The sequence below is a fragment of the Callithrix jacchus genome, chromosome 5 (genome assembly GCF_049354715.1).
Source record: "Callithrix jacchus isolate 240 chromosome 5, calJac240_pri, whole genome shotgun sequence".
Lineage (NCBI taxonomy): Eukaryota > Metazoa > Chordata > Mammalia > Primates > Cebidae > Callithrix > Callithrix jacchus.
This window is the reverse complement of record NC_133506.1, coordinates 94,318,427-94,342,188: the sequence shown is the minus strand read 5'-3', so window position 1 is coordinate 94,342,188 and position 23,762 is coordinate 94,318,427. Positions and strand designations below refer to the sequence as shown.

Genomic DNA, 23,762 nt, shown 5'->3' with positions numbered 1-23,762 from the left:
TTCCAGAAAGGTAAAAAATGTATTCTAACAGATTACATACATTATCTAATAAAACAAAAGTTCTTCATAGTTTTTAGTGATTCTGAAAAGGGAAATTTTCAACAATCTGATTTGAGAATTCTTTTTTCTAAAGAAGTCTGTTCATTCACTCAATTGAACTGACATATATTTTCCATAACCACACTAATAAGTCATGATTACTTAGCTTTTGAGGCAGATGTGGTGGTTCCCAGACAAAATGAACATTAACAACTGTTTCTTGTCCTTTGTTCATTCTCAAGAGCCTGTCTCAGCATATACCTTGACATTTTAGTTTATATTATACTAAGTGATAGGAAACCTCACAAGTTCTATTCAACATTATAGCTAAATAGTTACATATAATTCAAACTACTTTTAAAGTATATTTTCTAAAAAGTACAAGTCACATTACAATGTAGCAAATATGAATCACATTTTTAACCACACTAAACAAAGAAACAAAAGGGTAAAGACTCAAACAGTTACAGTATTATTTCAAAAGCCTAACTGGATAAAACCCACCACAGGGTATAAAATCTATACATTTACTGAGCAGCAGGTTCCAGCTCTCATGGGAGCATGGGTTAGGGATCCTGGTGTATGAGTGAAGGTTTTCTGCCTCACGGCCGGATGAAGTAATGAATACTAGACTTTAATATCTTTTTTTATTTTTATTTTATTTATGTATTATTATTTAATTTAAAAATAGAGTTGGGGTTTCACCATGTTGGCCAAGCTGGTCTCGAACTCCTGGCCTTGTGATCCACCCACCTCAGCCTCCCAAAGTGCTGGCATTACAGGTGTGAGCCACTGTGCCCAGCCTAGACTTTTATTTCTATAGCAAACAATTAGAAAACTGGACAAAATATGTGGAACAATTCTTTTTAGACACTGTACTACAGGGCTTTGATTACTGAGAGAGGGGATAAAAATGAAGAAACCATACATTGACTCTGGCTTCTTGTCTGTAGACACATTCCACGTCTGCCAAAAATTCCAGGGTCAAAAGAGGAAGAGCCCAAACAAAGCATGTTGTTCCTGCTGAGTTGAAAATGAGATTGTGGTTCAGGAGTTCAGGATTCAGGGAGGCTGAGGCTGAGGCAGTCAGAATTTATGAGTCAGTATACCAGAAAAGAGAAAGCTACAGAGAGAGAAAGAACTCTAGAAATCTGAACAGGGGTCTTCTACAGACTATGGCACACAAAGCTGCATTGCATGTTAAGGTGAGACCACAAGTCCAGGCAAAGAACTACTGGGAAAAAAATAATTACTGGGGATTTGTAAACTGACCAATTTCCAGAGTTCACACAGGCCTGGGAAAAATTTGTGATCAACAAGCTAGAGTAGAGAGATTCAGCATTCAACCCAGAAAGGTCAGGCCTTCGTAGGTAAGAACTTTCCTTCTGGTCCTAGAGTGAAAGCTACTCTAGTCTGACCCTAACAGGATTTATAACAAGACTTAAAAGATCGCTGGGCACGGTGGCTCACGCCTGTAATCCCAGCACTTTAGGAGGCCGAGGCGGGTGGATCACGAGGTCAAGAGAATGAGACCATCCTGGCCAACATGGTGAAACCCGTCTCTACTAAATACAAAAAAAATTAGCTGGGCATGGTGGCGCATGCCTGTAATCCCAGCTACTTGGGAGGCTGAGACAGGAGAGTAGTTTGAACCCAGGAGGCAGAGGTTGCGGTGAGTCAAGAATGCGCCATTGCACTCCAGCCTGGGCAACAAGAGCGAAACTCCGTCTCAAAAAAAAAAAACAACCAAACTAAATACCAAAGATCAAGCTGAGGCTGATGCCCTTTTCAGCCTCAGCCTGCACCCAGCTGAACTAAAAAAAAAAAAGAAAGATCAAGCTGATCCATATGTAACTTAATTGTCTCCCCTCAACCTGCCTACACATCAATGTTCTATAGAGGAAGACAACAAAATCCATACAACCAACAATTTATTTTTTATTTATTTTTTTATTTTGAGACTGAGTTTCGCTCTTGTTACCCAGGCTGGAGTGCAATGGCGCAATCTCGGCTCACCGCAATCTCCGCCTCCTGGGTTCAGGCAATTCTCCTGCCTCAGCCTCCTGAGTAGCTGGGATTACAGGCACGCGCCACCATGCCCAGCTAATTTTTTGTATTTCTAGTAGAGACGGGGTTTCACCATGTTGACCAGGATGGTCTCGATCTCTTGACCTCATGATCCACCTGCCTCAGCTTCCCAAAGTGCTGGGATTACAGGCTTGAGCCACCGCACCCGGCCTACAACCAACAATTTAACACTATATATCTAGCATTCAATTAAAAATTACTAGCACTCAATATAACATTAGTAGACATGTGAAGAAGCAAAATATAACTCAGAACCCAAAGAAATACTGCCTAATATTGCTCCAGATTTGATGAAAAAATATCAACCCACAGATTGAAGAAACAACAAATCCAGTCAGGATGAACACAAGAAAATAAAACACATAGGCTGGGCACGGTGGCTTACTCCTGTAATCCCAGCACTTTGGGAAGCTGAGGCAGACGGATCACGAGGTCAGGAGATTGAGACCATCCTGGCCAACATGGTGAAACCCCATCTCTACTAAAAATTGCAGTGAGCTGAGATTGTGCCACTGCACTCCAGCCTGGGCGACAGAGTAAGACTCCATCTTTTTTTTTTGGAGATGGAGTCTTGCCCTGTCGCCCAGGCTGGAGTGCAGTGGCACAATCTTGGCTCATTGCAAACTCTGCCTCCTGGGTTCAAGCGATTCTCCTGCCTCAACCTCCCCAATAGCTGGGATTACAGGCGCCTGGCACCACGCCCACTAATTTTTGTATTTTTAATAGAGACAGAGTTTCACTGTATTGGCCAGGCTGTTCTCAAACTCCAGACCTCAAGTGATCTGCCTGTCTGGGCCTCTCAAAGTGCTGAGATTATAAGCATGAGTCACTGTGCCCGGCTGAGACTCCATCTTTAAAAAAGAAGAAAAAAAAAAAAAAAAAAAAAGAAGAAAAGAAAACATATACTCAAACTGCTAAAAATCATCACAGTCATATCATATTGAAATTGCTGTAACTCAGTAAGAGACAAAATCTTAAAAACAATGAGAGGAGATAAAAAACAACACATCTACAGGGGAAAAAAGGTCAGACTTTTCATCAGAAATGATGTAAACCAAAAGATATCAGAATTACTTCTTTAAAGTGTTGAAGAAAAAAAAAGACTGAATCTGAGACGTAGGGAAAATATATTTTAAAAATACATATTTCAAAACAGTACTGTGGGTTTATGACATATGAGGAAGCAAAATGTATGAGAAGTAAAATGTATGACAACTAAAGCATAAATAATAAATTATGGGAGGAGGAAAATGAAGAACACTATTATAAGGTTGTTATATTATAGACAAAATGAGAAAATAATACTTGACTGTTCACTTTGTAAGTTAAGGGAGCATACTGCAAACCTTAGGACCAACCACTAAATTTTTTTTCTTTTTTTTTTGAGAAAGGGTCCCATCGTGTTCCCCAGGCTGGAGGGCAGTCGTGCAATCACAGCTCACTGGAGCCTTGACTGCCCAGGCTCATGTGATTCTTTCTACCTCACCCTCCTGAGTCGCCGGGACCACAGGCATGTATCACTACACCACTAAAAATTTTAAAAGAAGTATAACAAACAAGCAAATAAATTCAGTATCAAAAAATAAAAAAATAAAATTAAAAAAGCTCAGTCCAAAAGAAGGCAGAGAAAAAATAAAAAATAAAAAAATAGATATGACAAAGAGTTTGAAGGTAGACTTAAACCCAATCATATTAATAACTACATTAACTGCAAATGGACCAAACATATGAATTCAGGCAGGGACTGTCAGACAGTATATGCTGTCTATAAGAAATCCACTTTAAATATTAAGACCCAGAAAAGAAAGAGTAAAGAGAAGAGAAAAAAAAAAAAAAAGAGAAAAGAAAAACCATTTAAAAAATCCGTAAGAAGGATAAAGTAGCTAAATTAATATTAGACAAAGTAGATTTAAGGACAGAGAATATTAACAGAGATTCACAGGAACATTTCATAATGACAAAAGGGCTAATTCTCAGGAAGTCAGACCAATTCTTAATGTGTATACACACCCAATAACAGAGTGTGAAACGACATATAGCAAAAACGGACAGAACTAAACAGAGAAATAAACACATCCCCAATTATAGCTGGAAATTTTGATTTCACTTTATTTATTTTGAGACTGAGTCTCACTCTGTTGTCCAGGCTGGAATGCAATGATATGATTGATCTCAGCTCACTGCAACCTCTGCCTCCCAGGTTCAAGCGATTCTCCTGCCCCAGCCTCCTGAGAGGCTGTGGTTACAGGCACCTGCTATCATGCCCAGCTAATTTTTGTATTTTTGGTAGAGACGTGGCTTCACCATGTTGATTAGCTGGTCTCAAACTCCTGACCTCAGGTGATCCACCTGCCTCAGCCTCGCAAAGCACTGTGATTACAGGTGTAAGCCACTGTGTCCAACTTGTTTGTTTTATGAGACAGGGTCTTGCTCTGTCACCCAGTCTGGACTGCAGTGGCATGATTATGGCTCACTGCAGTCTGACCCCCTCAGGCTCAGGCGATCTTCCTGTCTCAGCCTCCTGAGTAGCTGGGACCACAGGTGCAAGATGCCACACCCAACTTTTTTTTTTTTTTTTTGAGACAGGGTCTCTCATTCCATTACCCAAACTTGTAATGCAGTGGCAAGATCTTGGCTCACTGCAGCCTCAACCACTTGAATTCAAATGATCCTCCCACCTCAGCCTCCTGGGTAGCTGGGACTACAGGTGTGTACCACCATGTCTGGCTAAGTTTTTGTACTTTCTGTAGAGATGGGGTTTTGCCTGTTGGTCTCTAACTCCTGAGCTCAAGTGATCTACTCACCACAGTCTCTCAAAGTGCTGGGATTACAGATGTAAGCCAGAGTGCCCAGCCCAGCTAATTTTTTTTTTTTTTTTTTTTGGTAGAGACAGGTCTCCCTATGTTGCTTAAACTCTTGGGCTCATGGGGTTCTCCCACCGAGGCCTCCCAAAATGCTGGGATCACTAGTGTGAGCTGCCACACCTGGCTCCAGCTAATTTTTCTATGTTTTAATAGATACAGGATCTGTCTATGTTGTTCAGGCTAGTCTCAAACTTGGTTCAAGGAATCCTCCTGCCTTGACCTCCCAAAGCACTGGGATTAGAAGTAAGCCACCACGCCTGGCACATACATTGCTGAAAACTTCAACATTTATATTTCATTAATTGATAGAACAACTACATTGATAATTGTATGGGCACAGAAGACTTGAATAATATAGAAAATCCCACATTGATAGAACAACTACATTGATAATTGTATGGGCACAGAAGACTTAAATAATATAGAAAATCCCACCCAATAAGGGCCAAATATATATTCAAGTACACAAGGAACATTTGTGAAGACAGACCATATGCTGTGCTATAAAATGAGTTTGAATGCATTTAAAGGATGTGACTTGTGGCAAGGTAAACATCAATATAGGGAGTATTTCTTAAAGTGGCAAATAGGCCAGGCAGGGTGGCTCACGGCGGTATTCTCAGCACTTTGGAAGGCTGAGGCAGGAAAATCACTGGAGCCCAGGAGTTTGAGACCAGCCTGGGCAACATGGCAAGACCCTATTTCTTAAAAAAAAAAAAAAAAAAAAAAAAGCTGGGTCTGGTGGTGTGCATCTGTAATCCCTGTTATTTGGGAGGCTGAAATGAATGAAAGGACTGCTTGAGTCTGGGAGGTCAAAGTTGCTGTGAGCTGAGATTGTGTCACTGCACTCCAGTCTGGGCGACAGAATGAGACTGTCTTAAAAAATAAAAAAGTTGCAAATAAAGGTCTTTTTTGGTAACTCAGGATAGTTATTCTAGATGAAGTCAAATCAACAAGATAGCTCTGTTATTTATGACTTATTGGACATCTGGATTTGCTTCATTTCAAAGTTCCATATATCTACTCTGATGAGCAGTATTACATTATATTTTCCAAAGATTGGTAATGGAATAATTTTGCCTGGTCCAGGATAAAAGATGTAGTGTTTGGCTAGGCAAGAGTATGTCTGGGTGACAGCAAATCGTTCTTAGATCAAAGGGTAAGATTTCTAATAAGAGCAGATGTAGGTATTTGTGGAAAAAGATATTTTATCTTTTTAAAACTCTTTTTAGCTTAAAAAGTTACATTTCCATGATTTACATTCTTTCGTGAGTTTTAGTGATCAGAAAAAACCGAGCTGAGATAATTCTATGTAATCAATTATTACTCTAGCTTCAGGAATAATAATATACTACTAGTTCAGGAATAATAATATACTACTAGTTCTTCTAATTAAGAGAAACTTAGAATTAAAAAAAAAAAATTGTCAGCTGGGCACAGTGGCTCACACCTGTAATCCCAGCACTTTGGGAGGCCGAGGCGGGTGGATCACGAGGTCAAGAGATTGAGACCATCCTGGCCAACATGGTGAAACCCCATCTCTACTAAAAATACAAAAACTAGCTGGGCGTGGTGGCACACGCCTGTAATCCCAGCTACTTGGGAGGCTGAGGCAGGAGAACTGCTTGAACCCAGGAGGTGAAGGTTGCAGTGAGCCCAGATTGTGCCACTGTACTCCAGCCTGGCGCCTGGTAACAGAATGAGACACTGTCTCAAAAAAAAAAAAAATTGTCCTAGAGGGGCAAAATTATATAAAACCATATATATATCTCTCTCCATCCTCATCTGGTAGTGAAGAGCTTTAAGTAGTTTTCTGACAATAATGTAGTATCTGTGTAAACCCAGAGAAATAAATCCTTGTACCACAAACACTAATTAGGGTCACAGTAAGAAAGGGGTGAATAATATATTCATACTTTAATTTGTGAAAAAATCATATTAGTAAAATGATAAACAAGTATACACGCTGATGCTTACTTTTAAGTAAGTAAACAATTTTCTGGATTTTGAATTTTTCAAGTTCTTTGGATTTATACTATAGCAGCTCATGATTTACTATAATTATACCTTCTTCATACACTTTGTAGCATTTAAAGGACTGAAAAGGTTATATTCATGTCTATGTTTTATCAAGAAAAACAGTATACCATCCAAAAGACCACAGACAGAATACTGTTGGGTTTACTTTAGGGTCCTTTCTTACAGAGACATCTTTTAAAAACGAAAGACCTAAAAATGGTCGTATTAGTTAATTATTAGCCTAATTTAGGCAAGTATATTTATCAACCAAGATGAAGAATACAACACATTGAGAGTACAGTATGTGTGTTGTGTGTGTGTATGAGTATTTTTAAGGAAGACAAGCAGACAAAAGAGACAGACATTCTTCCACTCTAGACGGCTCCCTTAGAACTGATAAAACATTCCTAAAGACTAGAGTTGTTTGCACAACATCTGTAATGTCAATTCATAGCCTAATCCATCATCTATACACAGAAGTCAAGTGAGATCCCAAAGGCAAAATTTCCAATTAGTTTTGTCTGGAAAGTTTAGGGCAAAGGTAATAAAATCAAGAATCCTGTTCTGATTCACTGGGAAAACATTTATTTGTCACACTTCTTCACTAAGGAACAAAAGCAGTCAGTGGTTAGTCTGGAATGTGATTCATTAGGAATATCTGGGTGATAAATAAACAAAAAAAGATGACAAATGGTTGTTTGTATGACTTGCAAAACCTTTGTTTTCTTTCAGAGGACTTCAGAAACCCTTTTGCAAACACAGGAATTCTTCTCAGAATTTTTTTAATCATTGTTTTTCTCATTTGAGTCAGAAAACACAGTTATAGTCTACAGCAAATAATTCTAGAAGGCTAGAGTATAAAATGTCGATTCCCAATGGGCACTGACAAGTTTAACCAGTGTTTATATTCTTTTTGTGAAGAAGGTCCCAAGTTATGCCTCTGGTCTCTCTTCACAAAATGCAGTCCAGGCTGGGAACAGTGTCTCATGCCTATAATCTTAACACTTAGAGAGGCCGAGGCAGGAGGATCACTTGAGCCCAGGAGTTCAAGACCAGCCTGAACAACACAGTGAGATCCCATCTCTACTAAGAAAAAATATTAGCCCAGTGTGGTGGCATATCCCTGTAGTCCCAGTTACTTGGGAGGCTGAGATGGGATGATCACTCGAGTCCAGTAGTTCAAGGTTGCAATGAGCTATGATCATGCCACTGCACTCCAGCCTGAGCAACAGAACAAGACCCTGTCTCAAAACAAAAAACAAAAAACAAAACCAAAAACCAAAGAAACACACTGTGAAAAAGCAGTAACCTGGGCATGCATTAATGTAGATTTCAGTTTTCTAAATCTGTTGGTAAATTACTGTCAGTAACTTCTACTTCCTCTCCTTTGTTTAACACAAAACCTAATAATGCCTGTTACCCAGGTCATAGGTAGAAATATGAGATTATACTAAAAAAGTACAAGTATAAAATTGCTGGCCAAAACAAAATAAATATAAACTGTATAGTATCAGTTCATGCTCCAAGTTATAAATTCTGCCTTTGAAACTATTTTTATTATATTGAATTAATCCATGTTAAAAGGCATGTTTGCTTGGGCATGGTGGCTCATGCTTATAATCCCAGTACTTTGGGAGGCCCAGGTGGGTGGATCACTCTAGGTCAGGCGTTCAAGACCAGCCTGGCCAACATGGTGAAACCCTGTGTCTATTAAAAATACAAAAACTTAGCCAGGTGTGGTGGCGTGTAATCCCAACTATTCAGGAGGCTGAGGCAGGAGAATCGCTTGAACCCAAGAGATGGAGGTTGCAGGGAGTCCAGGTCGCGTCATTGTACTCCAGCCTGGGCGACAGAGTGAGTCACCATCTCTCTCTCTCACACACACACACACAAAGCATTTTCACCTTTGTTCTCTAGACCCAAGCAACTTTTGATCATACAGTTGACTTAAGTTTCAGGTGAAATGGGCTATTTATTTATGAGACAGCTGTTAAAAAAAAAAGTGGGGCTAGTATAAATTGTTTAAAATGTATGTCTGACAACAAACTTAAGCTAAACTAAATCTTCTTGGCTTCAATTTACACACACATTAATAAACTTAAGGGCAGGAAATTACCCAGTCTGTGCATACCCCCTCTGCTTGGCAAAAACCCAGCCGAATGTCCTGAAGACCTTGGTTTCTTCTTTTGATGTGGTGATGCTCAGCAGAGTTAATATATGAGTCATTCCTTAGGGAATGATGGGGAGAAGAGCTTTCATGCCCTCATCAAACAAAAGGCAAATAAATTTTTTTCTAAGAAGGGTCTGTTGGTCTTCCTGAAACAGCACTGAGTCACTGCATACTTACAGCCATAGTTATGAGGGTCTGGTAGCAAGTCATACCAGAGCCTTAACTTCTGGCAATTCCTTCCTTTTTTTGTCTTAAAAGGAGGATAGACAAGTGAACAATAAAGCAATATTCAGAAGTCAAGCTGAATTGATAGGGAAGAAGCTGGTTAACATTTTTTTAAAGAATGATTCCACTTCATGGTATTAACAACTACTACAATATTTCACTTACTGAAACTATATCACTATTTTATTTCAACCCATATCAATGTAGTTTTCCAAATAACATTTACTTTCAGCAACAGTCAACAGTTAAAAAGTATCAGAATGTCTATACCTAAGGAAAAAACAGCTTTTTAAAAAGTGTAAAATAAATTCCTTGACATCTACAGGTAAAAAAGAAAAAGAAGTGTAGCACTTTTTCCTTAGGGTGCCATATACAGACAGTGTCATGAGTATGAGATGGCAGATTTTTAAAATGTATATATTTTTTGTTTTTCTTTGTGCATTGACCTGTACTTAGAGATAAATGTACAATTTTAACACAATTTTTAGTAATGAAATAATCCCAAACTTTAAAGCAGAAACAGGCTGCTGAGTCTTACATAGGGGCACATATCTCACAACTTTATTTATATTTAATTTATAACAAAGAGTCAGGTATTTTTTTCTATAAAAATGGTTCTATTAAACAAATGGCTGACATATCATTCAAAGGATAATACCTTGATGTTACAGCTTCTAATAAAACCTGATCTATTCTACAATATAAATGAGTAGTTCCCCGACTTTTCTACTTTCAAGTGAAAGTAGAACTCTAACACTTAAAACATGAGAAAATCCCTCCTACTTAAATCTTCAATTGTGAGGAAATCCAATGGTTAAAATATATGGCAAACAGAAAAATCATAAAATATACTCAGCCTTCTACTCAGAGCCAAATATTTGGGTATCTTTTAAAATTATAAAATGATTGTTGATAGATTTTCTTTTCTTTACAGTTCTTTGTCTAGAAGTTGGGCTTGATTGAAAGGGGTACAGGGCTTTGTGAAACCTTTTGCCAGGAAACTGCTCCACCTAGTGTCAAAAGCTGTACATACATCACATTATATAAAAGAATAAACTGTAGCTGATGGACTTCTCTCCTTGTTATTATTAAGAACAGCCCTTCCCAGCACTTTGGGAGGCCGAGGTGGGTGGATCACGAGGTCAAGAGATCGAGACCATCCTGGCCAACATGGTGAAACCCCGTCAGTAAAGATACAAAAAAATTAGCTGGGCGTGGTGGCGCGTGCCTGTAGTCCCAGCTACTGGAGAGGCTGAGGCAGGAGAATTGCTTGAACCCGGGAGGCGGAGGTTGCAGTAAGCCAAGGTTGCGCCACTGCACTCCAGCCTGGCGCCTGGTGACGGAGTGAGACTCTGTCTCAAAAAAAAAAAGAAAAAAAAGAACAGCCTTTATAAATCCTGAATGTTACATAGAGTTTACAAATGGCTCTTTAATCGTCTTGTCTTATACCTTGATGAATCATAATAATGTACATGCATGTAGGGAGCATGTCCAGAATACATTTCTCATACTCAAGTACCAAAGTTCCTATTTTTGTTAACCTGGTTATTTACAGAATTATGAATCACATTTCTCTGTTAGTGGGAAATAATTACAAGGTGGCTGCTGAAATAACCCAATCACTTCTCCTAATTGTGTACAACCTAACTTTTTTTTTTCTTGAGACGGAGTCTCACTCTGTTGCACAGGCTAGAGTGCAGTGGCGCAATCACAGCCTCCTTGGTCCAAGCGATTCTCTAACCTCAGCCTCAAGCTCCACCTGAATAGCTGGGAGTACAGGAGCATGCCACCACACCTGGCTAATTAAAAAAATATATTTTTGTAGAGACCAGGTCCCACTAGGTTGCCCAGGTTGGTGTGGTCTTGAACTTCTGGCCTCAAGTGATCCTCCTGCCTTGGCCTCCCAAAGTGCTGGGAATGCAGGTGTGAGCCACTGAACCTGGCCTAAACATTTCAGAAATAAATTTTATTGGGCATAATTGAGGCTTACAATATGATGTTATAGTATACATGTAGACAACAAAATGATTATACTGTAGTAAAGCAAATTAATCATAAAGCATATCCATCATCTTACATAGCTACTTTTAAAAAAATAACAGCTAAAACTCTACCTTACAAAGATCCCTAATCCATTATAATTTTACAACTATGGTACCTTAGATCTTTAGACCTGTTCATCCTACATATGACATCTAAACTTCATCTGCAAGTTACCTATTCCTCAAAATGTTGCAATGTTGTAAAATCCGGTATTTAAGAGGAATTGAGCATACCAATGGTTACATGAAACTGGAAACAAATCTCGCTGTCATCAGACAGCTCGTTTAGAAAAAATTCTTCTGCTTCTCTTCATAAAAAGTGGTTTCTTTCCTCTTAATGGTTTTTTAAATACAACTCAAACCTATGCACAACTATATTGTTTTCTAAAGCATCATGTTAATCAAGGAGAGACAGATGATAGTATTTATTTGGCAAATGTATGAACCAAATACACAGACACCATATAAGAATCCTTAGAAGACAGCTAGCTCTCATTAAGGTTTCCAGGCACAATATGTCTCTTCTGGTATACTATTGCCATTCAATGAGTTAGAACAGGGGTTAAAAAGCTATAAACTGCAGACCAAATCCAGCCTGCTGTTTTTATAAATAAAGTTTTACTGAAAAACAGCCATATTCATTCATTTATGTACTGTCTATGACTGCTTTCTCATTACAATGACAGATCTGAGTAGTTGCACAGAGACTGAATAGCCCATGATGTGTAAATAGCTACGGATCTGCCCTTTACAGAAAAAGTGAGGCTTGGCACAGTGGCTCAAGCCTGTAATATCAGCACTTTAGGAGGCTGGGGCGAGAGGATTGCTTGAGCCCAGGAGTTTGAGACCAGCCCGGGCAACATGGAGAGACCCCATTTCTACCCCTAAAAAAAAAATATCTGGGCGTAATGGTGCACACCTATAGTCCCAGCTACTTGGAAGGCTGAGGTGGGAGGATATCTTGAGCCCAGGAGATTAAGACTATAGTGGGCCATATTTGTGCCACTGCACTCCAGCCTTGTCTCAAATAAGAAAAGGAGAGAAAAGAAAAGGAAAAAGAGAAAGTATGCCCTCTAGCCCTGGGTTAGACTTTTTTTTTAGATGGAGTTTTGCTCTTGTCACCCAGACTGGAGTGCAGTGGTACAACCTCCGCCTCCTGGGTTCAGGCGATTCCTCTGCCTCAGCCTCTCAAGTAGCTGGGATTACAGGCATGTACCACTATATCTGGCTAATTTTTGCAATCTTTTTTTTTTTTTTTGAGACGGAATTTTGCTCTCGTTGCCCAGGCTGAAGTGCAATGGCACAATCTCCACTCACTGCAACCTTCGCCTCCTGGGTTCAAGTGATTATCTTGCCTCAGCCTCCCAAGTAGCTAGGATTACAGGCATGCGCCACAACGCTCAGCTCATTTTTGTATTTTTAGTAGAGATGGGGTTTCACCATGTTGGCCAGGCTGGTCTCAAACTCCTGACCTCAGGTGATTCACCAGCCTCGGCCTCCCAAAATACTGGGATCACAAGCGTGAGTCACCACGCCCGGTCTAGAGCATTATTAAGGTAGAAATTTTGACTCATAAAATCAGGGTGCATAGAGATGAACCAAAGTGGTCAACTGCAGCTATGTTCTCTTTATGCAGACATTAACTTGCTATTCTTACTCTGGATAGAATTTCCACCATATTAGAGAGTAAATAAGCATTCCTGGATTGCTTATGTATTGGATCTTCTGAAAGGAAACCTGAATGGTTGCTAGGACTAAAATAAATCTGTCAATGGATTCTGGGGAACTAATATGCAAAAAGAGTGCTTAAAAGGTGCTATCTTGGAAAAATCTGCCAGCCACAGAAGTTTTTTGCACCTAATCTACACATAAACTCAAATAAGATAAATGAATGAAATTTGTAACTTGCACTACTTGCCAGGCAAAATTTGTTCAAGGTAGATATCAAATAAATGAACAAAAAATATACCTGCATAATAACTAAAAACAGAGGAAGTGCAGTTTACAAATGCTATTAATTTCTAATTTATTTAATATTCTTTATCTCAAAGTACAATATACCTCACTATGAAGATAAACCAGAGACATAAGCATATTAGTATATGCTGGAAAAGAAAGATTTCAAAAATCACTCATTGTGGGCCAGGCTCAGTGGCTCAAGCCTATAATCCCAGCACTTTGGAAGGCTGAGATGGGCGGATTACGAGGTCAGGAGTTTGAGACCAGTCTAGCCAACATGGCGAAACCCCATCTTTACTAAAAATACAAAAAATTAGCTCGGCATAGTGACATGTGCCTGTAAGCCCAGCTTCTGCAGAGGCTGAGGCAGGAGAATCACTTGAACCTGGGAGGTAGAGGTTGCAGCAAGCAGAGATTGTGCCATTGTACTCCAGCCTGGGCGACAGGGCAAGAATCTGTCTCAAAAAAAAAAAAGAAAAACCTTTTTTTTAAAATTACTCATTGTGGGCCAGTCCTGGTGGCTCTCATTTGTAATCCCAGCACTTTGGGAGGCCGAGGCAGGTGGATCATCTGAGGTCAGAAGTTCAAGCCCAGCCTGGCCAACATGGTGAAACCTCGTTTGCCTCTACTAAAAATACAAAAATTAGCTGGGTGTGGTGGCTCATGCCTGTAATTCCCGCTACTTGGGAGGCTGAGGCAGGAGAATCACTTGAACCCAGGGGGTGGAGGTTGCAGTGAGATCACACCACTGCACTCCAGCCTGGGCAACAAGATCGAGAAACTACATTAAAAAAAAAAAATTACTGTGTGCCTTTTTTTGTCTAAAATTAAGTAAACTGAATGCAAAGAGCATAATAAAATGCTCTTTGCAGAATAAGAAGTAGATGCACTTTTATTTGCTGGAGAAATAAAGAGATGTACTAATATTTAAAACTATTACGCAAATTAGGAAAAGCTTTATATAGTTTAGGTCATTTTGCATCAATGGCTACAAATAAGACTTAGATGTTAGGAATAGACTATTTTGCCAAAGAAGAAGTCCAATTACTCTGTCTGTCTTTCCTCTTATAGGCTTTGCAAAGATTCTGTTTTACATTACATTACAGTAGAGGTAACATAAAACAGAACAATTGTATTTTCCTCCAGACAAGTTTGCCTCTAGTGGGTAGATGGGCTGGGCCACTTACAGTTCTAAGCAGATAACAAGATTATTTAAACTTGAGGTCCAGCACAGTGGCTCATGCCTGTAACTACAGCACTTTGGGAGGCTGAGGTGGGCGGATCACCCGAGGTCAGGAATTCGAGACCAGCCTGCCAACATGGTGAAACCCCTTCTCTACTAAAAATACAAAAACTAGCCAGGCATGCTAGTGCATGCTTGTAATCCCAGCTACTTGGGAGACTGAGGCCTGAGAATCACTTGAACCCGGGAGGTGGAGGTTCCAGTGAGCTGAGATTGCACCATTACACTCCAGCTTGGGTGACAAAGCGAGACTCTGTCTTAAAAAAAAAAAAAGAAAAAACAGTAAGATTATTTAAATTTGAGCTTCAGTATCTATGAAGGTTGATTTAGATCTAGTTCATCATTTCTTTTAAAGTGTGGTCCTTTAGATTTCCAATTCAAAGTCTGCAGGTTTATCAGGGCCTATCCTTGGCCAGTCTCTCTTCTTTGGGTTTCCTGTGTAACTTAGATATTGGTCTTGTAATTCTTTTACTCTCTTTTAACTGTATGATACCTTTAAACATATATTTAAAAATTTACCTACTCTTTTAAGAAACGTTCGTATTAGAGAGTTGGTCCAAATTGCCTAGTCATCATTTGTTGTAAATGAAATATCAGTGGTTTTCAATCATGCTATGACATAACACTATACTGAAATCAGTTGTAGGAAATGTTCTGTATAATTTGTTAAGACTAACTAAAGCATGTAAGTTGAAAATTATTACATTTCAAAAATAAATCAGGGTAAGAATAGCAATATTGCTAATTATAATAGTGGCAATGATTTACCGAATATATTTACTAGGTACTGAGCTGAATATTGTACAAGTTACTTCATTAGTTCTCAAAACAGTCTTAAGAGATGGGTGCTATTATTATCACTCCCATTTACAGTTGAATGACTGAGGTTTAAAAGTTAAGAAATTTGATGGGCCAGGCAAGGTGACTCACGCCTGTAATTCCAGCACTTTGGGAGGCTGAGGTGGGCAGATCATGAGGTCAGGAATTTGAGACCAGCCTGGCCAACATAGTGAAACCCTATGTCTACTAAAAATACAAAAATTAGCTGGGCATGGTGGCAAGTGCCTGTAGTCCCAGCTACTTGGGAGGCTGAGGCAGGAGAATTGCTTGAACCTGGGAGGTGGAGGTTGAAGTGAGCCAAGACTGATCGTGCCACTGCACTTCAGCTTGGGCAACAGAGTGAGACTTTGCCTCAAAAAAAAAAAGAAACTTGCCAAATATCACACATCTAGTAATACTGTACTAGACATTCAAACCTAGTTGGTTTACTCTGAAGAGGCCCTATTTCCTATCACAGGAATGAAAGATTTTACTCTCATAACAAAATTGGTTTCAATCACTTGCATATTATTGAATATCAAAGATTGGACTTAAAGTTAGTATGTTTGTTATTACATCTGACACTGGGCATACCATAGGAGTTCCGACCTGCATGTAAATATGTATATCACAATGAAAGAAGAAAAGTCTGACTCTTAATTTTTTAGATAGAGGGTCTCGTTCTATACACCCCCACACCTAGCTAATTAATTTTTTTTTTTTTCAAAGAAATGGGGTCTTGGCTGGGCGCTGGGGCTCACATCTGTAATCCTAGCACTTTGGGAGGCCAAAGTGGGTGGATCACTTGAGGTCAGGAGTTCAAGACCAGCCTGGCTAACGTGGTAAAACCTGTCTCAAGTAAAAATACAAAAATTAGCCGGGCAGAAGTGACTCAAGCCTGTAATCCCAGCTACTTGGGAAGCTAAAGCAGGAGAATCACTTGAGCCTGGGAGGCAGAGGCTGTGGTGAGCCGAGATCGTGTCACTGCACTCCAGCCTGGATGACAGAATAAGACTCCATCTCAAAAAAACAAAACAACAGCCAGGCGTGGTGGCTCACGCCTGTAATCCAAGCACTTTGGAGGCCAAGACGGGCAGATCACCTGAAGTCGGGAGTTCAAGACCAGCCTGACCAACATGGTGAAACCCCGACTTTTTATATTTAAAAAAATAAAAACCAAAACAACAACGACAACAACAACAACAACAACAAATGGGGTCTTGCTATGTTGCCCAGGCTGGTCTTAAATTCCTCTCACCTCAAGTGATCCCCCTGCCTCCATCTCCCAATGTACTGGGATTACAGGTATAAGCTGGCCAGAAAGGCAATTAACTACAGAACTAGCTAATGAATGAATGTGAGAAACTATTAAGAAACGTCACTTTAGGCTGGGTGCAGTGGCCCACGCCTGTAATCCCAGTACTTTAGGAGGCTGAGGAGGGCAAATTACAAGGTCAGGAGTTTGGGACCAGTCTGGCCAACATGGTAAAACCCCATCTCTACTAAAAATACAAAAAAAAAAAAAAGAAAAAATTAGCAGGGCGTAGTGGCAGGTGCCTGTAATCCCAGCTACTAAGGAGGCTGAGGCAGGAGAATTGCTTCAACCTGGGAGGCAGAGGTTGCAGTGAGCTGAGATTGCGCCACTGCACTCCAGCCTGGGCAACAGGCATTCGGTCTCAAAAAAAAAAAAAGCAACATCATTTTTACTTACATGTGTAAACTGGTTTTAGGTAGGCAGACATACAGGTAAATAATAGAACATGTCTCCTTGTTTCGTAGTGCCATTTGATGGTTTGGTTTTTGGGTGAAGTTGCTCTACACACATATATTTATCCAGACTAGAAAATGCAAATATAATACTATATTGGCTGTATTAGCAATGCCACCTAGTGGCAGCCAAATATAGATATGTTACTAAAAAGTTCTAGAAGAATGGTTCTTAACATTTCAGTCTTTGGAGAATCTGAAGAATACTACAGGTTCTTTGTTGCTAGAAAAAAAAGCTTATTTACAATGATACATAACAAATATAGTGCTCTGGGAAATTAACAGGCCTCCTGAAATCCACTTTTTTTTTTTTTTGAGATGGAGTCTCACTCTGTTACCCAGGGCTGACCTAGTGATCCACCTGCCTTGGCCTCCCAAAGTCCTGGGATTACAGTTGTGAGTCACTGTGCCCAGCCTTAACCTACTTTTTAACTATTAAAATTAATAGAACAAACCAAATAACCTAGTAGGCCAACCATCTCTCCTTAAGCCAAGGGCAGATAGAATTTATTTACTTTCCCTTCATCTCCTCCTTTCTGGCTAGCAACCACTATTCTTGCATAAACAGTATTTTAACTTGTCCCTTTGGGTTAGGTACTTGGTCTCTGCAAATTACTTGATTTACACTTTACTAACTTTTACTTATAACATTTAAAGAAGTGATGAGGACTTCCAAGACATCTTAATTTCAAGTTACAACCTTTCAATTTTATCCACCTGGCCAACACGGCAAAATCCCGTGTCTGCTAAAAATACAAAAATTAGCTGAGTGTGGTGGTGCATGCCTATAATTCTAGCTGCTTGAGAGGCTGAGGCACTAGAATAGCTTGAACCCAGGAGGTGGTGGCTGAAGTGAGCCAAGATCGCACCATCGCACTCCAGCCTGGGTGTCAGAGTGAGACGCTGTCTCAATAAATAAATAAAAATATAAAGATAAATGCAATTGTTTACTAATAAGCTTAAGACAAATTCTCCATTTTAAAGCCAAACACACAGGTATGTAATGTTTTAAGAAATTCAGTAAGTCTTTTAGATGACTATTTAGTATAAAACCAATTATAATTTACTAAATGATACTTAAAAAAAAAATACCTTCCAGACTCTAGGAATCATTCACTCTAAATACAAATTTCAAAAAACCTAATTCAAAAATTTTGCCTATTCAGAAACAAATTTCTTATTTCACTTTCAAGCTATGATTTCCAGTAAAGAGATTCATAATGAAGAATGAATTACATTTTTTATCTCTGTTAAAATTGGTTTTTCACCACAAATTATTGTCAAAAGGAGGCCCATATTTCTCACCAGACTACTCTCCCAACATAATCATTTATTCTCTTTATTAAGGGTTAGTTATATGGGTATATGGCAGAGGTGCCTGTTTCCTCAGCACATAGCAGAACATGAGAAGGTCATATTTCCCTAAGTGAGGGTTATATTAAGACTGGAAAATGAAAGTAGGTGTAATTAGGACATCCTAAACACAACTGCATTTCCCACATATAAAAGAAAAGAAATGGTCACCAATAAGCATAAAACTCTGTTGATCACTAATCAACAAGAAAATGGTAAATGCTTAAAAAAACTAACCAGAGATTATTTGCAATTGTTACTATTAAGTAAAAACATGGATCAAATTTTGAAACCTTTGACTTTGCTTTGCTTCTAGTTTCTCTGCCAAAGTTCACAAGTAAATAGTTTATGCTTATTAATTAAAGTGTTTACACTAGTTACACTACTGGTTACTGACTGGAGGACTAAGTGAGATAATTCACTTAAAGTGATGATCACAGAGCCTACCACCTAGTAAGCATTCAAAAAATGTTTGCTGTCTATCAGTCAGGATAGGCTAGATTATGATGTTATAACAAACAACCCAAAGATCTCAAGCAATATCTATCACTTCTGCTCACATTTCATTGATCAAAGCAAATAATATGGCTGGAGTTCAGTAAGGTCAGGATACAAAATCTTCCCACAGGAATAAATACCACAGACTTGGTACTCCCTCAACTTGGTAAATAATATCTGCAAAAAATCTACAGCTAACATTATATTTAAGGGTAAGAAACTAGAGGCTTTCCCATTAAGGTTGGGAACAAGGCAGGATAGCCCTTTCATGACTCCTCTTCAACATTACAGTGAAAACCTAACCAATGCAACAAGACAAGAAAGGAAATAACCGGTATACGGATTGGGAAGGTAGAAAGAAAACTGTCTTTGTTCACAGATGACATAATTATCTATGTAGAAAATCCTAGGGAATCATCAAAAAAAGTCTTACTATTAAGCAATTACAGCAAGGTTGAAGAATAAAAGGTTAGTAAACAACCTTAAACAAGCCAAGTTTTTTCTATATTTAGTAATTAATACTTATTATCTATCAGTAGAACTTTTGGGTATTTACTCCAATGAATTGAAAACTCATTCCACAAAAAATTTGCACACAAATGTTTATAGCAGTTTTTTAAAAAAATAATTGCCAAACATGGGAACAAACAAGATATCCTTCATTAAATGAATGGATAAATGAACTGTGGTGGTACATCACACAGTGGAATATTACTAAATAATGATGAAAAGCAATGAGGTATCAAGCTGGAAAAAGACAAGGAAAAACCTTAAATGTGTATTGCAAAGTGAAAGAGGTCCGCCAGAAAAGGATTATACCCCATAATTCCAACTATAGTGCCTTCTAGAAAAGGCGAAATTATAGAAACAGTAAAAAGATCAGTGGTTGCAAAAGACTTGGGGGCAGGTGAGGAAGTGGAAAAAACAGGTGAAGCACAGTAAGAGACAGTAAAACTATTCTGTATGATACTATAGGTATATGCATGACATTATGCATTTGTCAAAACCCATAGATCTGTACAACACACAAAGGGTAAATCCCATAAACTATGGGTTTTAGTTAATGTATCAATATTGGTTCCTCAATTGTAACAAATAAATTACACTAATGCAAGATGTTAATAATAGGGAAAACTGAGTGGTGGGGAAAGGTGTATGGCAGTGGTCCCCAACTTTTTGGCACCAGGAACCAGTTTTGTGGAAGACAATTTTTCCACATACCTGAAGTGGGGGATGGTTTTGGGATGAAACTATTCCACCTCAGATTATCAGGCATTAGATTCTCATGAGCATGCAACCAAGATCCCTTGTATATAGTTCACAATAAGGTTCGAGATCCTATGAGAATCTGATGCTGCGAATGATGTAGCAGGAGCTGGAACTCAGGCAGTAATTCGAGTGGCTGCAAATACAGATGAAGCTTCACTTGCTTGCTAGTGTACTGCTCACCTTCTGCTGTGCAGCCTGGTTCCTAACAGGCCATGGACCAGTACCGGTCTGTAGCCTGGGGATAAGGGAGCCCTGGTGTATTGGAACCCTTTCTCTTTTCTGCTCAATTTTTCTGTAAACCTAACACTACACTAAACAATAAAGCCTATTATTATTATTTTTGTTTTTGAGACAAGGTCTCACTCTGTTACCCAGGCTAAAGTGCAGTAGTATAAAAGCTCACTGTGACTTGACCTTCTAGGCTCAAGCAATCCTCCCTTCTTAGCCTCCCAAGGAGCTAGGACCACAGGCACATGCCACCACACCCAGCTAATTTATTTATCTTTTATTTATTTATGTGTTTTATAGAAACGGCATCTTGCTAGGTCTGGTCTTGAGCCCCTGGTCTTAAGTGATCCTCCTGCCTTGGCCTCCCAAAGCACTGAGAGTATAGAAATGAGCCACTGTGCCCAGCTCTAATAATTTTTTTGTTTGTTTTATATGTGTTCTCAGTCCCTTATAAATTTCTCTTCTCTTTCCATTTAACCACGGGCACCAGCAACCTACCTGAATAAAGTAAAGATCTCATTTAACTTGCAGCATAATTACAGTATACCTTTAAATTTTTCTTTTCACATACTTATAAATATGAATAAGTGAACATATAACTGTTTTCTATATAGTTAATCGCATCAAAATCTACTCAGTTTCCCAAATAAAAAACCAATAATTACACAGAAAAATGTTCCATGATCTCATTTATACAGAGAAATGAAAGGAGATGTAGATCAAAGGATACAAAGTAGGAAACATTCGGGCGGAACAAGTCAAAAGATCTAATGTACTGTTATATATATTGTGAGGATTATAGTTAATAATAATGTATTGCATTCAGTTTTTGCTAAACTAGATTATAGCTGTTCTTGCCACAGGGAGTAAAAATGGGCAACTATGTGAGATAAAGAATATGTTAATTTTTTTCCACAATAGTAACCATTTTATACTATATGTATCTTTGTATCTAAGAACATCATGTTATATGCCTTAAATACACATAAAATATATTAAAAACTAAAACAAAAAGAAATCCAAGAGTTATCTTTGATTTCTTCTTCCTCTATATCAAGGTACCACACTCTTGGTTGTACTTCTAAAATTTCTCTCTAATTTGTCCTTTTTCACCCTAAGTGCTATTGCCATTCCAGGCAATCTTTTAAAACATCAATCTATACCATCTTTTGTCTTCACTTTGCTTGACTTCTCTCTACAAGTTCTTTTAGCTATCCGTTCTTCCTATTACCTCCTGGGAAGCTAGTGTGTCTCATAAGGATTAACCTAACTGCTCCTCTTCTCTCCCACCTTCAATCTATCTCCCACACTACAGCCAGGATTATATATTCATAAATTGCAGATCCGGCTGTTTTACATATACTTAATTTTAGGGCATTTAAAATAATTTTTTTTTTTTTTTTGAGACAAGCGCTCACTTTGTCACCCATGCTGAAGTGCATGGTGCAATCATAGCTCACTGTAGTCTCTATCTCCTGGGCTCAAGCGATCCTCTCACTTCAGCCTTCCAAGTAGCTGAGACTAACAGGTCCCACACTACCACACCCAGCTAATTTTTGTATTTTTTTGTAGAGATGTATTGCCCAGGCTGGACTCGAACTCCTAGGCTCATGTGATCTGCCTGCCTTGGCTTCTCAAAATGTTGGAATTATAGGCTTGAGCCATAATTTGAATCTCTTCAGACATTTAGCATAATCTGCTATGTGGGTTGCTTTTCAGATGCTTCCAATTAATTAAATGCTGCAAATGAGTTTCTTAAGCTAGTTTTCCCAAGGAATATGAGGACAGAGACTAACAGGATACAGAAAAGTATCCTGTAACCTGTAATTCCTTCTTTTCCTCTCTCCCTCAACCTCTACTAATAAATGTAGTATTATCTACTACGAATGCAGTTGTTAGAAAACAGTGATATGGGTTACTTCCCTAGGATTTATGTCCCTGTTTTGAGTTAAATCAGCAAGCAAACATGAACATGACTCTAACGTTCCAAGTTTTAAACTCCCATAAACATGGAGAAATGATATATGGTAGTGATGAATTTTATTCAGCAATGAGTATTACTCGATACCCTTTCACCTGTTTTTCCCTAATGAAGATCAAACTGCTTTCAAATATGGAATTGTTCTCAATTTATTATCTAGGAACAGGAACAGAGTGAACAAGCAAGGCACATGGGGCACAAAATTTAATGGGGTACTTACTCATCTACTCTGTATCTATCTGCATGACCCTAGCAGTACCTATTTATATTTTGTGCCCTTAGTGTCCAACTCAACCTCTCCCTAGTTCTAGCTCTGACATTATTCTAATATATTTTTGAATGTTCAAAGGAAAACTGATCTTCATTTTCTCTTATTTCAACTAGTAAAAGAATATTTTTCAGAAGGGGCACTTTTTATACTTTGCTTGAAAGGGCTCAAGAAAGCATTTAGTTCTACATGTTAATACTCCACCAGTGACATTCAGTAAGAATACCAAAATAAGTATGCAAGTGTGTATATGATGTTAGAGGATATAAAGGAAGACATCATTTCTCACATAGAATTTTGTACATTTAAGTTGACTTCATCTACTAAAATAACAATTGCGTAAGCAATTACATCTAGAAGGAAAAAAAAATTCCAGGTAAACCAATTTAAATAAACAACCTTATTTGCTTAACTGGGGTTTTCTCTTGACTTTTAAAATCCTAAACCTCAACGGAAAAACAAAACAGAATTCCAAGTCCAATTTAAAGCAATGATTGGAGGATCAGAATGCTTACAAAACACAAAAGCAATTAAAACAAATCTTAGAGTTTTAACTTCTGAAGTAAAAGCACCAAAAAAGATAGGAAATCCCATTTTTGCTTATTAAAAGAAAGTTATTCTTACCAGATAAAGCAGAAAGGTGTGCAGCCCTGTTCCAAGCCCAACAGAAGACAAAATTCCTAAGCCTATCCAGTAGGCATACAGAAGAAATTGTTTCTCTATACGTTGCACATACTGAAAAAAAGGGATGAGGTGAAAACATGAATTCTTTATACAGAAATGTGGTATTTAGAAACTGTCATCAAAATTAAATAAACCAACTACAATAAGTTTCAAATAGGAAAAAAATAATAAGATAAAAAACCCACTGAAGAGGCCTAATTTCTTTAATATACAATGGCAAAGATGACAAAAAAATTCATCTAACCA

The 23,762-nt window shown here is 38.5% G+C and overlaps 1 protein-coding gene across 6 annotated transcripts in view; it reads right to left on the bottom strand.

Moving 5' to 3' along the window:
* VMP1 (vacuole membrane protein 1) overlaps window positions 1–23,762 on the bottom strand; it is a 129,824-nt gene that overhangs the window by 73,848 nt on the left and 32,214 nt on the right. For all 6 annotated transcript variants that reach the window (XM_017972482.4, XM_078373682.1, XM_008996953.5 and 3 more), the window contains one exon: window positions 23,457–23,567. In XM_017972482.4, the coding sequence (XP_017827971.1) occupies window positions 23,457–23,567 (111 nt within the window). The remainder of the gene's footprint in view (window positions 1–23,456; window positions 23,568–23,762) is intronic.